Raw genomic sequence first — 15321 nt, forward strand, 5'->3', positions numbered from 1 at the left:
TCGACTTCATGAAAATCGGAAACATGACGTGGCGATATCCTGGCCAGATGGATATCTTGGCTTCCATATATCACCAGTCACGATGAAATTGAATTCTTGTAAGATATTGGAAACGTGTCACGGATATAAAATCTAAGATTGATACGATCGGAAACAAAAGGCAACGGATATTTCTTTAGCAAACATATTATAAATCTTATGCCTCTATCTGTGTGAAACCTTCTCTTAACTGACTACAAGCAGTGTCACTTGAACCAAGATATGAAAATTCATTTCATACGATACGACTGCAAAAGCCGGCCAAAGCTCAACATTGCAGCAACATTGTAGCTCAGATGCATGCAGATCCATGATTAAAAGGCGTACGGTCCTTTGACATTCAAAGGACACTTATAGTTCTTCTCCCATTGTCTGTTTTTGACGTGAAATTAAATTTAAATATACGGTTTCATACTTTATGTAAACAAGAACGCTCGGCTCTGAGAGGTCGCCAGAGGAAATGAATATTTCCCTTTATAAACAAAGCGGAGAGAATTATTTGAAGCTGTTTTGTCTTCAGCATGCAAATGTAACGGGTATCGTTGTTATTCAATTACTGAAACGGTTTGCGTTTAGAAAAATATGAAATTGAGACTTGAAATTTTTGTTTCTTCAAAGATAAGATGTCTTTGACTGATAATAGAAAACTGTTGAAGGCAAATCCTCCGCTAACGTCGTTCACCGGTGACCACCACGGCGTTCAATGTGTTAAATATATAAGTATTTGAACCATAAACATGTCTGTAAGTTGCATTGTGAACAAGAAGATAAGTATCATCCAATAGTAATGCCAGCTATATGTATATTACTAACAAAAATGAATATAAATTTAAAAAATGTAAAAAACGTATTTACCCACAAAAATATGCAAGTTCAACCGAGTCATGAGCACGTATCCAATTTACAAGATTTAGCGCCTGGCTAAATTATAACGCAATGTGTTCTGGCATACTTTGCTAACATATTAAAATAAGTGGCAGCTAGTAGGAAAATGGAACCACGTAAACATGAACAATATTTTAAGTTATGATAACGGAATGCTTGCGTGAGATTCTTAAACTTATTAACATGAAATCAAGTAGCTTTTAAGTTAAAAGGTTTACATATTTCGACGGCCCCTACGTAAACTATCGAAACTACAAAACCTCTACTTTACAGGAGAGCGATTCTAAGTTTCGATTTAGATTTTTGTTAAACATGGTATATTCAATATTACCAGTATATCTAAGGAAAATTTATGTTTTATACTATCTACTGTAGTTTTTCATAATTATCATACTTTTTCTAATAAACACTCGATGCTTTTCTTGGCCTTTACTTTTTTATCGAATGTAGTTTCGATAGTGTTCTATGACAAAAAATTTTAATCTACTATCGAATGTGCCCGTTTCGATACTTTTCCACGACAAGTATCTCTAGTAAACTATTATGTGGTACTTTCAATTGTTACATTGCTCAAGTCAAGGTAACATAAGACTAGTTTCGATATGAGATACCTTCCAACTATTTATTTATCAAAATTTTTTCTGGGGAATTATCAAATGAAGAATCATAATCAAGCAATTTGTATTAAAAAATAAAGAACTTAAAAACGTAGTAATTGCAGCACTAAAGGAATCTACTTCTCTTCACTCCCACCTCCTGGGGCCTAACGGGATGGCACACACCGCGGTAGAGAAAACAAACCTGTTTGCTTCTCTAGAATCTTCACGTCTTGATACATAGATGCGAGACGAATATGTCAAAAATTCGCATTAGAAGGAGGTATATAAGATTGCGTAAACGTGAACAAGGCCAGTGGACCCGACGGAATCTCATAAAAACCTGTGCGCCTGAGACTGGTCAAGTGCCGGTTGCATGGAAGCAGGCCAACGTGCAGCCTGTGCCCAAAAAAGGTAGTCGTACCCTAACTACCGACCAATTCAGTTCGGAACGTGTACTTAACAACAGGCTCCTGGCATACCTTGAATAACGACCTTCAGCGATCAGCAGTATGGGTTTCGCCGCAACCGACAGAAGGTCCCCTTCCTTCATTTGGAGTGAGGCCATCGAGAAGCACGGGGTCTCACTCGATATATAGACCTTTGAACACGACAGCCTTATCGGCAAGCTTCCTGCATATGGACTTCTGATCTGTCAGATGGATTGCTGACTTCCTTAGGGGTCGGTCAATCCGAGTAAATGGCTGCTCGTCGACCAATTTAGCATCAACGGAGTTCAGGGGACAGTACTTTCAGCAACGCTCTTTTTGCTGCATATCAACGACGAATTTGGGTATGCAGATGACAGCACAGTTGTTGAAAGGTATGTGTCCGATGCGCGGACTAGCGGAACACAGATCCAGTCTCTAAGAGAATCCATGGTCGAATGGTTGAACTCCTCCTTGAAGGCGGTCTCCGCTTGGGGTGACGCCAACTTGGTCAAGTTCAATGCTACCAAAACCCAGGCGTGTCTATTCTCTGCCAAACGGAGCCAATTTCCGCTGACTCCTACTTTCCGAGATGTATCCGTTCCAATATCGGATCATCTTGAGCTTCTGGGCGTAACTCTATCGCTTACCCTAAACTTCGGCTCGTATACAAGGTGTAACAAAATACCCATATACATCAAGAAGCCCTGATGAATACAGGTTGAATAGAATCTCTAGACAAAGTTTCAGCCAAAAATATGTTTAAAAAAAATTGTACCAAATACTTGGTATCGCATAGTTCTTGATTTCAAATCATACAAACGTGTCACAACCCTGCAGGGATCACTCGCTAATATTACGAAACATTTTTTCTGTCAATCTGATCACCTAGTACCTGTCTACCTAATTTTGATTCGCGCGTCGGCGCGATTCGAAAAATTCATAACCATGGTACCATGAAAACATGAGTTTAAAAAACCCTTCCCGTATCGTTTATTATGTTATCTAGAAACCGTGCAATTGATATGTATACCCCCTTTTTGTTACACGTTGTATAAAGTCGAAGGCGCATCTGGCTGGTAGGAAGTTGGGCATCCTCTGGAGGGTGAGACGGTATTTCACATCGGAACAGCTACTGAGCCTGTACCAAGCGCAGGTTCGGTCTTGTATGGAGTACTGTTCTCACCTTTGGGACGGCTCGGCTAAATACCAGCACGATGCGCCAGAACAAATCGAAAGGCGTGCCAAGAAGCTCATCAACGATGATGCGCTTGTGGAGGCCCGGCTTCAAAGCCTCGAACACAGGCGTAAGGTTGCAAGCCTTTCCGTTTATTACCGGATACATTTCGGAGAGTGCGCGGGGGGATTGCACAACTTGATTCCCCCTATTCCTTTCCATCATCGAACCACAAAACAAGCGGCGAAGCGTTACCGCTTCATGGTAGATATCCCACCCACTCGCACGAAGCGCTTCGCTTCAAGCTTCCTTGTGCGAACCGCTAGGGAGTGGAACTCCTTGCCGGAGTCTGTGTTTCCTGATGGGTATAACCTGGGTGTCTTCAAGGCCCGAGTGAATAGGTTGCTTATGGGCAGACGTGCTCCACCGTAGGCCGCATCATCACTTACCATCAGGTGAGATAGCGGCCAAACGTCTACCCATCAAATGTAAAAAAAGGTTTGGTTTGTTGGACAATAAAAATCTTGGACAGATTTAGGAGATTGAACGATTTCAGAATCGTTATACAGAAAATCCCCGTCAACCGCATCAGTTTCTTTGTAAATATCATTTAAATATTTCCACTCTTCGTCGGTGAATTGACATCGCACAGGAGATGCTGAAAATCCAAGACAAACATATTATATCTATCGAAATTGTAGGACAATCTATTACTTTGCCGTAGTAAAGTATCGAAAGTGGTACATTCGATGTGTTCATAGCAGAGAAAAGTATCGAATGTGTCACTTTCGATAAATTGCTCAGTACAAATACCAAGGAATACTATCGAATGTGGTAGATTCGACAGTACAAATTTGCTCTTTGTACTAGAACAGTATCGAATCTACCGCTTTCGATAGTATAATATGTTTACCATGTGTATACCTCTCCTATTCATTTTGAATTAAAAGTAAAAAAAAACACTAACGTAATCCTAACCTCAAAATACACATGCGTCCTCACTCACATTTCGGGGAACACTGACGAAACAGGCAGTTTCGTGTCTCGCTCGCGCAGCGCTGACCGCGTATATCATCGAAAACGGCAGGTTCGATGTTTTAATGTGTTCATTTTATGCAGTTACGATTCTGTTCGATTGAAAAATAGTTGTAGGTATACAATTGGAACATAATTTATATATATAATAATAGATCTTTATCTCCACATACTATTAGTGCAATAAAATGAAAATGGCTTTTTTGTAGTTTCGATAGTTTACGTAGGGGCCGTCGATTTAATAATAAAAACTCACGGCTTTGACCTAATGAGTGTAGGCTGAAATCACAAGGTTTATGGGGTCTTATTTTAAAAAAACCTTTATTTTAGATTTTTACGAACGAACGATATTCTGGATTTAGTTTTTATTCGTATTACAGTTTATACCTCTTTTAATTTTAATTAAGATTAAGAACACGAAGGCATTTTATAAAATTTATCGAATCATACTTAATTATTATTAGAAAAAACAGAAAAGTAACTATTCTTCACTCCCTTATGGCCAGGAAACAAGTTTCTTTAGACATTACAATGGAAAGATTGTATAGATTAACAACATAAACTTTGGCTTTTGTGTCCCTTTTGTGTTGTTATACTACATTATTAAGGTAAGTAGATACTACGTTAAAGAAAGGGAGACAATGTTTCCTTCGTTTGGCGAAGAATATCGTATATAACAGCGACCTCATTTAGTTCTGTCTGAAAATGATAAATGGTGGTCGTACCAGCAGAAACTGTTAATGTATTTTCGTTTAATGGTAGCTAAAAGCAACGGTATATTACTTAAAATAAGAGATAATATTTTAGATAATAGTTTTATTCAAATACCTTTTTTTGCACTGAGGTGAGATATTTGTAGCTTACTGGCAGTAGCGGACCCCGCGAACTTGTTTCGCTTTGGAAATTTATCTGCGCATCATCTGTTTACCTAATTGACATACCGATTACTGACTAAAAATGTACCAATAACAATCCGACTGCTATACTTTTTTTTTAAATGACTTTCAATATAGGTAATTTATTTAAAATGGCAAAGCCAAGGTCAACCAAACTCTATGCGAACAACCTTTTTCGGCATAAAACATAAGGTACCTGTCACTGGCTGGACTCGCAAAAAGAACCTGTTGGATGCCATAAAATTTGTTTTTTATTTTATTTTTTTTCCCATAAAAGGCTTCATATCAAATGTTGACCTAAAACTGCCAGCATTTAATTTCAATTTAAATAAAACCTTTTTATTTGTTTTATTATTTTTTATAGTGAATTACATTTCGATCGTATTTAACAGCACTACCTGACCCAAGCAAATCGTGAGAGACATATAAGAACTAGTTTAGTGTGTGCCTAATTACCTAATTCCCGGCTGTGTTAACATTGATAATGAATTTCCCAACTTTACGTAGTTTGCCTTAAAAGTTTGAGTTGAACCCATGATTAAATGAATAAATATGTAAAATATACATAAATATGTACATCGCCTGTCAACACAAACAACAAATCTGTCTTTTTTTATTTATTACAAATCTGATGCACAAGGCATTTTATGACCATACAATCTTTAGAAGGCAGGAAACTCGCATGTTTATGAAATAATCCATTAAACGAGCTAATCAATTTACACACTAAATAAGTCTTGTTTGTTTCTTAGATCATTCCGTGAGATTAAGGTTATAACGTAAGGAGGCTAAATGGCGACCTTCACTCAGTAGTAGGGAATGACTTGGCAACCAACTAATGCCTACTTCTATAAAACGTAGACGAGACGGAATGGGGCAGACAGCCTCCGCAGTCTCTTCATCCTTATGTTTATTGATTTCGGTATGTTTATTAGTTACCCAGAGACGTTTATTATTTGCTTAAAAGATTAAAAATATGAAAAACTGGCAAAATATCAAAGTCGGTATTATTTCTATATTTTTACTTACCCCTACAATACTTACGTATTACGTGTATGTATCTTTATATTACGGCGCTGAAAGAGCCATCAGACCATCACAGATGTTAATCCCTGATCCAGAGCTTCGGACTACCTAGCGAGTCTACCGTGAATCCGGCTCGAAAAGCAGGAGTAGGAACGGAGTGGTTTTAGTAAGTAAGAAGTCATTGGAAGAGTCCCCCATCCACTCAAAAAGTAGGTTCCTTTATGCTGTAATATTTACTAATTGTGATAATTGTTAGTTAACCAGAAAAGTACTTCGTCTTCTACTACGTCTACTCATCATCACCACACCCAATCTTAGTTAAACACACATTTTATTAGTATTTTCACAATCTTAAGTACACTGATATCTGTGGAATCGAATAAGGGATTATCCTCAATTCGGATCAATTACGATTAGGGGATTATACTAGCACTAGCCGCCAGACAAACGAGGACATAAAGTGCGAACAAATCTTTATCTAGATCCATAACATTTTGAAATAGATCCAATGAAATTTGTTCACAGAAAGCCATTTTATATCTCTACGATAAAGATTTTTTTAGTTCATACAGCTTATTTTTAAATGGATGGTCCATCGGCTCGGCTTGCACTGTTTGCACTCAATTTTATTGTTTCCATAACTATTATCGTAAAATAGAAAAAATATAGTTTGCTCCTCTCAACTTGCTCCACATCCGACGAAGGACAAACGAATAGTTTACGGCAATAAATATTCAACATTCTAGTTAACCGGTTTTTTATTTAATGGAAATGAAGTAAAAGCTTGGCGCCGGTAACATAAACATAATATATTGGCGAAGCACTACCCTCGTTGTAAATAAAACGAAGCTAGTTCTTGTATTCTACCAATATTATAAATTCGCATGTTTGCGAGGATCACGCTAAAACTAGCGAATTTTGTACGGACACAGATATAGTTTGGAATGACACATAAGTACTTTAAGATAGTCCTGGTAACGCTTTAAAACCACAAACAGAAGCTCAAAGTAAAGAAGTTAAACCTGTCTCAGAACGGCAACTGACTACAAACGATTAACATTAGGTATACCGTAGCATATCTGTTAATTAAAATTAAAGACCAACAAAGTTTGCTGATCACGTACTTATTAAACTACGGAGAAAACGTATCTTTTCCACCATGCACGATATTAAGGCAAAACTTGTGGCTCGCCACCCCCTGTGGCCACATAATAGTGAAACTTTAACCGTGGCGAGAACAAAGTTCTACAATCTTGGTGTAATAGTTGTCAGCGTTTACAACTTCATAATTAAATTAAAAGTTTTGGTTTCTTACCCGCTGTTTCTGTAACACCTACAACACTAACTGGAACCTATATCCATTTTTTTTTGAGGAGGGAAAATCATCCAATGACTTCTCTAGCCTTGGGTGAGGTGAGAGGGAGTGTCAGACTCTTACTGACTAAAAATCCTTCTGCTCTGAGCCGGATCCCGGGTAACAACAACAATTAGTACACTAATTTTAACCAAATTCCATTCAACCTATTACTTATTTTTCTCATGAAACAAAAATACATGTATAACGTAAGTGTAAGATTTCTAAGAAAATTATATTCCAAGACCAAGATGAGAAGACGAATGAAAGGCTAAATGAAGTCTGCTAAGTCACTTCGGCGCTCAGTCTGGAATTAAAAAGTAATTTTCATTCCGTCGGTGGCTCAACGCAATTTAGGTTAAGTATTGCAATGGGGCCTATTCATTTCATTTATAAATTAAATTTTTGCTCCTACATACCAAGTTATTTTATGAATATCTGAGACGGGTAACTGAATCTCATGCATATAGGGAAAATCTCGGTTCCTAACCAAATAAATACTTTGCCAAAACATTCCCACTGAGATACTTTGTGCAAACGCTTACATAATAATCTAGTGGTCATAACAATCCCCCAGTTCAAGCAAGTCCACTGGGGTATTGACAACAGGTCGAGAGGTCATGGGGTCGAATCGGTCTGCCCCATTTAATCATGAAGCTTATAGCACCAGCATTATACTTTATTGACTGAACCGGAAAGACCGAAACATGTACAGGAAAAATATTGGCAGTACGTGGTCCAATTACATATTCAATTCACCAAATGCATTTTCATAGTAGAAACTGGTACCTATATTTTATGCAGAGTAATGGGAACATAATTTAGTTTAAACACTGAAAAATCACATACACAGTAAAATATATTTTTTAGTACCACGGAATGAACCGACGGACGTTGCAATCGATAGCCTGATGATATAGCAGCCATTATTTGTTTAAGCAAATGTTTACAAGAGCATCTCAAAGCCGAGCTCCAGCCGAGTTTACGCAACCAGATGATACTGAGCAGGGATTCGTTGGGATTCAGAGCTGAGAATTCGATGCGTGACGTCAGTTTATTTTATTTCCTATTCGATATCTCAGCTTTGTTTATGACGTCACTCATCTGGACGATATTTGTCTTATTGGCAATCGTAAACGATGCAGATTATTATAGAACGTTTCAGTTGGCTGTTATATTGTCATAAACGCAAATTGAAAGCTTGTTTAGACGGTACAAGATCCAAGATCCGTATCACTAAGTCATCTTTGATGAGTTGTATTTTGTTCTGAGAGAAAACATTTTTATAATATTTATCGTGTTAACACCCAGACACACATTGCAGATTATCTTTTAATATTGTTGGTATTCTTTATAAAGGAAAATTTTCTAACGATACTGTACAATGTAATCAAGGTCGTGTAGGGTTACAAGAACAACAGAGAGGTTTAATTATTTTTTGAGGATTATCTAAGGTCACATTTGGTTAAGCGTTTACCCGAAGGGACATTCACGTCTGTTTCAGCGCTGTATTAAATCGTTTTTTTTTATAAGCCACAACACACATGTTGTTCCCAGTTACGACAACAAACACGGGTCGGCAATAAATTTTTAATTAACTTCGCCGACGTTATTTCATCATTTTACGACAAGTTCGCGAACGTGATGTTTACGCGAATATTTATTTATATTAAATGCTATGTTTTTATCAATGTGGAATGTGTCTCAATAAAAGTAGCCGCTAATGTTTCTTCCGGTATAAACAGTGAAGATATTATCCGCTAAATACTGCAGTCGGTTGATGCTGTAATCTTTTAACCATTTGTTTATGTTTTACCAACTTTTTGGCAGTTATAATCTAGCAGTCTCAAGACAAACCAATGGATTGAGGTTACAAATCTAATCTCCAGACAATAGAAGCATGATATTATTGAGTATTTCTATGACATGGCAGTAAGTAACATAAAACTAGCAATCAAAATGAATTAGAAGTTATTATACAATAAAAAAAATCTACTACATAACTTTTACAAAACACCACCAACATCATCAACACATGTGAATAGGAAACTAAAAACAACATTCCTTTGTATAAAAGTATCCGGACATGTGTGGTTTAATTACAAATCCCGCGTCGTGTGTACACTGCGACAATTACGGCAATTTAGTCGCGCCCTTGTTAATTACACGGACGCACCTATCTATCACCGCACGAGCTAATCGACGGACATCACAGACCGTTGGATACAGACCGAAATTGAGATTTAACGCGACTTTAGATTATCTTTACGGAGTGTGCTTTTTATCCAAAAAATACTAATAACGCCAAGTATAACCTGGGTGTCTTCAAAGCCCGAGTGAATAGGTTGCTTATGGGCAGACGTGCTTCATCGTAGGCCGCATCATCACTTACCATCAGGTGAGAGAGCATCGACCTATTAAATGTAAAAAAAATTGGGAAGTAATAAACCATAACATATACATACATTAGGCACGTTTCTGATCTTTTTCTTACTAGGAACTTTCTTTATACAGGAAAATTACATGTTCCAAGAAACTCTACGTATGACTCCGATCTTCAATTTGTAGGTATGTCTCATCATTCCGAGACAATGCCAAATCCATCTTACGTCGTTTGAATATTCAAGGTATTACTGACAACATTGACTTCTGAGCCTACTAGAACACGGATTATGTGTGAAGTAAATATAAACACTAGTTTCAATTAATATTTACGACTCGTTCTAACAGGCGGGTGATGAGCACGTGGTTCTATAATCATAAACTAGTAATAACTCGGTCTGGTTACGTTGTGCTAGACTCTCCAAGAGACTATTAACAAAACATCTGAGCCAATTACTTAGACGTGTTATGAAATGACGAACGTAAATTACTTATGAGCTACACTTTAAAAAAGAAACATAAAGCAGTAGTAGCTGAATGTAATATACATTCAGTTACTAGAATTTTCTTTTTTAAAACACATTCAGTTTCCTGTCAATCATTCTTATGAATTCGTTCTAGTCTTTCACGCCTTAGTCCAATGTAGCGGCAAATTACGTTTACGGCTGCCAAGCCACTGAAAACACGCTACATCGCACTTCAAGAAATTATTCATGGACCCATAAAATATTGTCAAAAAGGTAATTTCATTAATAGACGAATGTTTCTCTGATGATTTCTACAAAGAATCGAATAAACGACACTTTCATTAGGCTAAAAGTATTTTTTAAACTGTTTACGATGTCTCGGACATCTGTTGATGGCGTTCGATAAATCACAAGTTTTACTGCGATTCACAGTGGTCGTTTGGCTTGTTTTATTTCATTATTATTTTGTCTGTCCGAAGAGAGTGAGCCACTACAGGATTCTTCGCTATTTTGCGCAACGGCATCAACTACCGCATTCATGACCTACATAAGCATTAAGAATACCTTGTTCCGCAATTCCCAGAATATATTTCGAAAGGTATAAAGTGTACGATGTGAATTATATTAAAAAAGAAATAGGAGTGAAGTATGGCTCCCCTGTGGTTTGGAACATAGGAATGAAGTATAAGGAAAAGACAACATTTGTAATGTACCGTGTAAGCTAGCAAAGGTCGTTGTATAGATCATTTATTAAATACCTTCCACTACTGTAGAGTCTATATGTTTTTCTATGCACACATACATGTACCATACAGTCACTATATTTCGTCAGTCAATGTATTAATTATGAAATAGGAAAAAGTTGAAATGTGAGCATTTCGGAAGGTACTTTGCTCATTCCGAGATATGTACGAGCAAGTACGCGAAACAATCGCACTGGTTCAAGAACTCTGTAGAAGTAAATTATTATCAAATCCTTAATCACTCTCAGCGATTACATAACGTCATTCCTTGAACTTTACTCTGAAATGTTTACTTTGGCCTTTTCAGGCTTTAACTGGCATGAAACTGTACTGAAAACATCAGACTTTGGAACATTAGGACTTTAGGAGTTTATCAAGAATTATGTCGTTCGCAGTTCCTTTAAATCAGTTTTCGGAAACTTGTTTTAAGTTGGAAATAAATTACAATACATTATAATCTACAACGTTTATTTATTGAACAATAAATGCATATAAAGCGTGCTTTATTTTGGCTAAAATCTAACAGAAATCTATAGAGTAGATAGTGTTCATTATCAAAGAAATAGCTACTTCCACGCGGCTTCACTCTCAGCTCGGCTCCTATTGATTGTAGCGTGATGTTTTAAAACCTGTAGCCTTGCTTGATAAATGGACTATCTAACTCAAAAAAGGATTCAATTCGAATCAGTAATTCCGGATATTAGAGCATTCAAGCAAACAAAAACCTCTTTAGCTTTATATATTAAGTAAGTATTAGTATTAATTTCATTCCGGATGATACATTGTCTTCAAAAGAGCGAAGTACGACCAGGATGAGCTTAGAATCTGAAAAACAAAAACTGTTAACAACTTAATTGAACGTAACAACAATTAATACAAACTTTCTATAACTCACGTACACTCGTAAATGCGTACAAATTGATTTTGGAAAATCCATAAGCCGACAATTCGCAAGGCTTTTGTGATCTGAAAAGGAAATTCAAGTTATTAATTTATATTTAATAACAGTTTTTTTTATAAACCGTTGATCACACTTTTTTTAAGGCCGAAAATCATCTAATGGCTTCTCTCGACCCACACTAAAATTTTCTCTAGTGTCGTGGGTGCGTTTACAAACATACAAGTTCACATACACATCACGCAGCGGTAACATTTGTTTATAAATCCATTTAAATATTAGTATAATACCTTGTAAGGACAATGAGAAATAATTTTCTGTCTGCCGCTCCCGTCATGTACCAGGAACTATTGTAAATGGCGTCACCTACTTTCATGCTCTGAGAATGTAAGAAAATTAAAAAGGAATGTATTTCTACTTAATGAAGCTCTCGAGTTCTCTAATTTCCACCAGCAGAAAAACAACTGCTCATTAGGTTAAACTAAATTGTTCATTTTGCCTCGAGGAAAAAACTGAGAGAAAGAAAATAATAGGAGCATTGTTTTGTTTTTTTTTTACTTTTTACGTCGGTTTTTTAAATACCAGCTTTTGCTCGCCTCAATAGAGATCACCATTTATACGCGTTTTGTGTCGCGTAATCAAGATTTATTCTGATAAAAATCCTCCCTAAACGCCAGCCTATCCTTGATCAAAAATTATTATGCATTACGCCCAAAATTGTGAATAAAACTTACCGATCTCATAATAATGTCGCCGTAATAACAATAGAAGAAGATTTCCATCAAGCCAAACATAAGGAAAGCCATGAACGAACCCATCATTAGTACATTGTCAACCTCCTGAAATTTTAGTTTGCATTGTAGAGACTATTTCAAAATTAAACTTAATTTTCTTTCATAGGCACACCTCCTTAAGATACGCTCTTTCTAAAGCCATTTAACAAAAAATGATCTATCAAAAGCATGTTTGTTTAGAATATGTTTATCCCAATACTAATGGATTTTTAAGAAAACTTCAAATACGATTTGCAAGCGCATAAGTTAACAAAACAAGTGCTCACCGAAACATTAAAGCCAGTGACGCATATTATGACCGAACTTGTCAGTGCATTACATAAGATTGACTTTGAATATATTTTTTCTATCAATCCTACGCACCTGAAAATATTACACAAAACAGTTAAGTGCAACTGCAGCTCCAATATATCAGAAGACAAGCCTATATCTTGCAATATTAAACAAATCATGATATAATTAATTATGTACTGACACATCACGCATCACACATCAACAGCCTATAAGTGGCCACTGTTGACCAAAGGCCTCTTCTCGCACGGAAAAGGTTTGAACATTAATCACCACGCTTGCTCAATAGAAATTATAAGCTCAAGTTGTATTTTCGTTCACCGTTTGTCAGTGATGTTTAAATAATCTTAGAAAGTACATGTAACTCGGAATGAGTCACATACTTCAACGGCAAATATGTATCTAACCGGCATCCTCATGCATGAGGAGCATAGACCATGAATATATTTACCCATCTTATAAAATGTTCACTTACCTCATCAATTCAATATGGCGCGCAACTAATTGTTTAAGTCTACCTCTGTCACATGAACGGGAGCCATCGTTAACCAATCTTTCCATGTCATAGCTCAGTATTGTGAACTGAATATGTATGAATGTACAACAAGTGAAGAAGAAGTAGTCGGGCCCGTACACCATTATTACGGCGAATGTAGCTGGTAATAAATAAAAGCCAATTTAATTTATTATTTGTATAACAACTATCGTGAGACATACTAAACAGTTTACTCAGTAGGCTGCGCGACGTCGCCGCGTCTGCGCACGCTACTCATGATAAAGAGTCCCTCTGTGACTCAAAACTAGTAGAGCTTTTCTCCATTAATTTACGTGAGTAAACCGTGACTTTTAGTTAATTTGTTACTTTTCGGCTCTCCTCTAGAAACTCTTTTGCGAGGTTATTGAGACTACTACGTTTTTAAGTTTCGTATTTATTATACATATATATTAATAGTAGAATTACTAATAATGCCTTGCTCAGAGCATTGAATGTGAGACTTTTACGGCAAAGGCAATATCCTGAAATACTTAAAAGTTTTAAAATATGAATAATTAAAAGGTTACATACCTGTCCACAACTGATGAATATACATGAAGGGATAAATCCGTGCGTCAAACTCGTTGAACGGGTAATATGCGATGAAGGGCATTTCAAGTTTGACCTCATTCGTTTTGAAATAATGTGGCAGAATAACAAACACCGGTCCCAAAGCAAACATTAGGAGACCCACCGAAACAACAGTAACTATCCTCTTGGATATATTCTTCAACATTAAAACATGTTTGTCAATAAGAGTCTTCATAAAAATATTATCCTCCTCGTTGCTTGGTGTTAGACCCGATAGCAAATCTTTCATAGTTACAATGAATTCATAATTATATTTTGCATAATAAAGTATTGAGACTGATTTGAAGACACTCAAAAAGCAAAGAATGAGGCACGGGATCAAATAGGTTATTTCTAGGAAAGTTTTTCCTGTGATAACGGCTTCGAAAACCCATAGTATTTGGGCTACATTTTCGCAGTTCAATGAAAAAAATTGCGCGGTATAAAGCTTGTGACTACGGATAAATCCTATTACAGTTTTGCTGTCGCCACGATAATCTATGCTCATGCCAATCAACTTCCAAAAAAAGTTTACTCTGTTTAAACATTGTTCAAACTGTTCAATCATTGTCGTAATTAGACTTTTGCTGTCTGCAAGTTTTGAAGAGAACTAGTAGTCAACAACAACGACTCAATTTCTCTGAAGAAATGTTTTCATATTTGTTCTTTGAAATCTCAAATTACACTTAATACTACAGTGTTTGATGAACAATAATTTACTACAACGTGCACTACTACAAGGTGTTTCAAATAAGATTTTTTTTTTGCCTTTTGTTGCTAAATGATATTATTATTTACGCATTTTGGTACCTACATTCATCAACCTGTCCCATTCCGGGGCAAAGATCTCTTCTCACAAGGAGAAGAAAGATTTTCATTACATTCTATATGTAGATACTAAATCCTTACCGAAGGTTGTGACAACAGATTTAAACTAGATAAAATAAATCCAAAATTATCGAAAGTACTCTGAGCACATCAAAACTGAAACTACCTGTACACATCGATAATGAAAAACCTTCGAACGCGTAGCTTAATGTGTAATTAATGGCTGATAATTATACCCAAACCACTAGAGAAAATATGGAACTTGGTGCAATACATCATTTGAAACTGACACTAATTACTAGGCTTAGGAAAACTCAACCATATGTTTGAAGGGTTGATTTTATACTTTTCTTTGCCGTAGTGTGAATTAAAACGTA

General features: G+C 36.4%; 1 protein-coding gene across 1 annotated transcript; it reads right to left on the bottom strand.

Annotated features, from left to right (window-relative positions):
- Positions 1-11691: 11691 nt before the first annotated feature.
- Positions 11692-14876, bottom strand: LOC118263780 (odorant receptor 4-like). Its single transcript, XM_035575950.2, has 7 exons — positions 14078-14876; positions 13487-13667; positions 12987-13083; positions 12661-12765; positions 12217-12305; positions 11928-11994; positions 11692-11853 (listed from the first exon to the last, which is right to left on the bottom strand). The coding sequence occupies exons 1-7, from the start codon at positions 14682-14684 to the stop codon at positions 11794-11796; spliced, it is 1206 nt and encodes a 401-aa protein (XP_035431843.2). The 5' UTR covers positions 14685-14876; the 3' UTR covers positions 11692-11793.
- Between the last annotated feature and the right edge of the window lie 445 nt (positions 14877-15321).

Source organism: Spodoptera frugiperda, chromosome 27 (assembly GCF_023101765.2).
Source record: "Spodoptera frugiperda isolate SF20-4 chromosome 27, AGI-APGP_CSIRO_Sfru_2.0, whole genome shotgun sequence".
Taxonomy (NCBI): Eukaryota; Metazoa; Arthropoda; class Insecta; order Lepidoptera; family Noctuidae; genus Spodoptera; species Spodoptera frugiperda.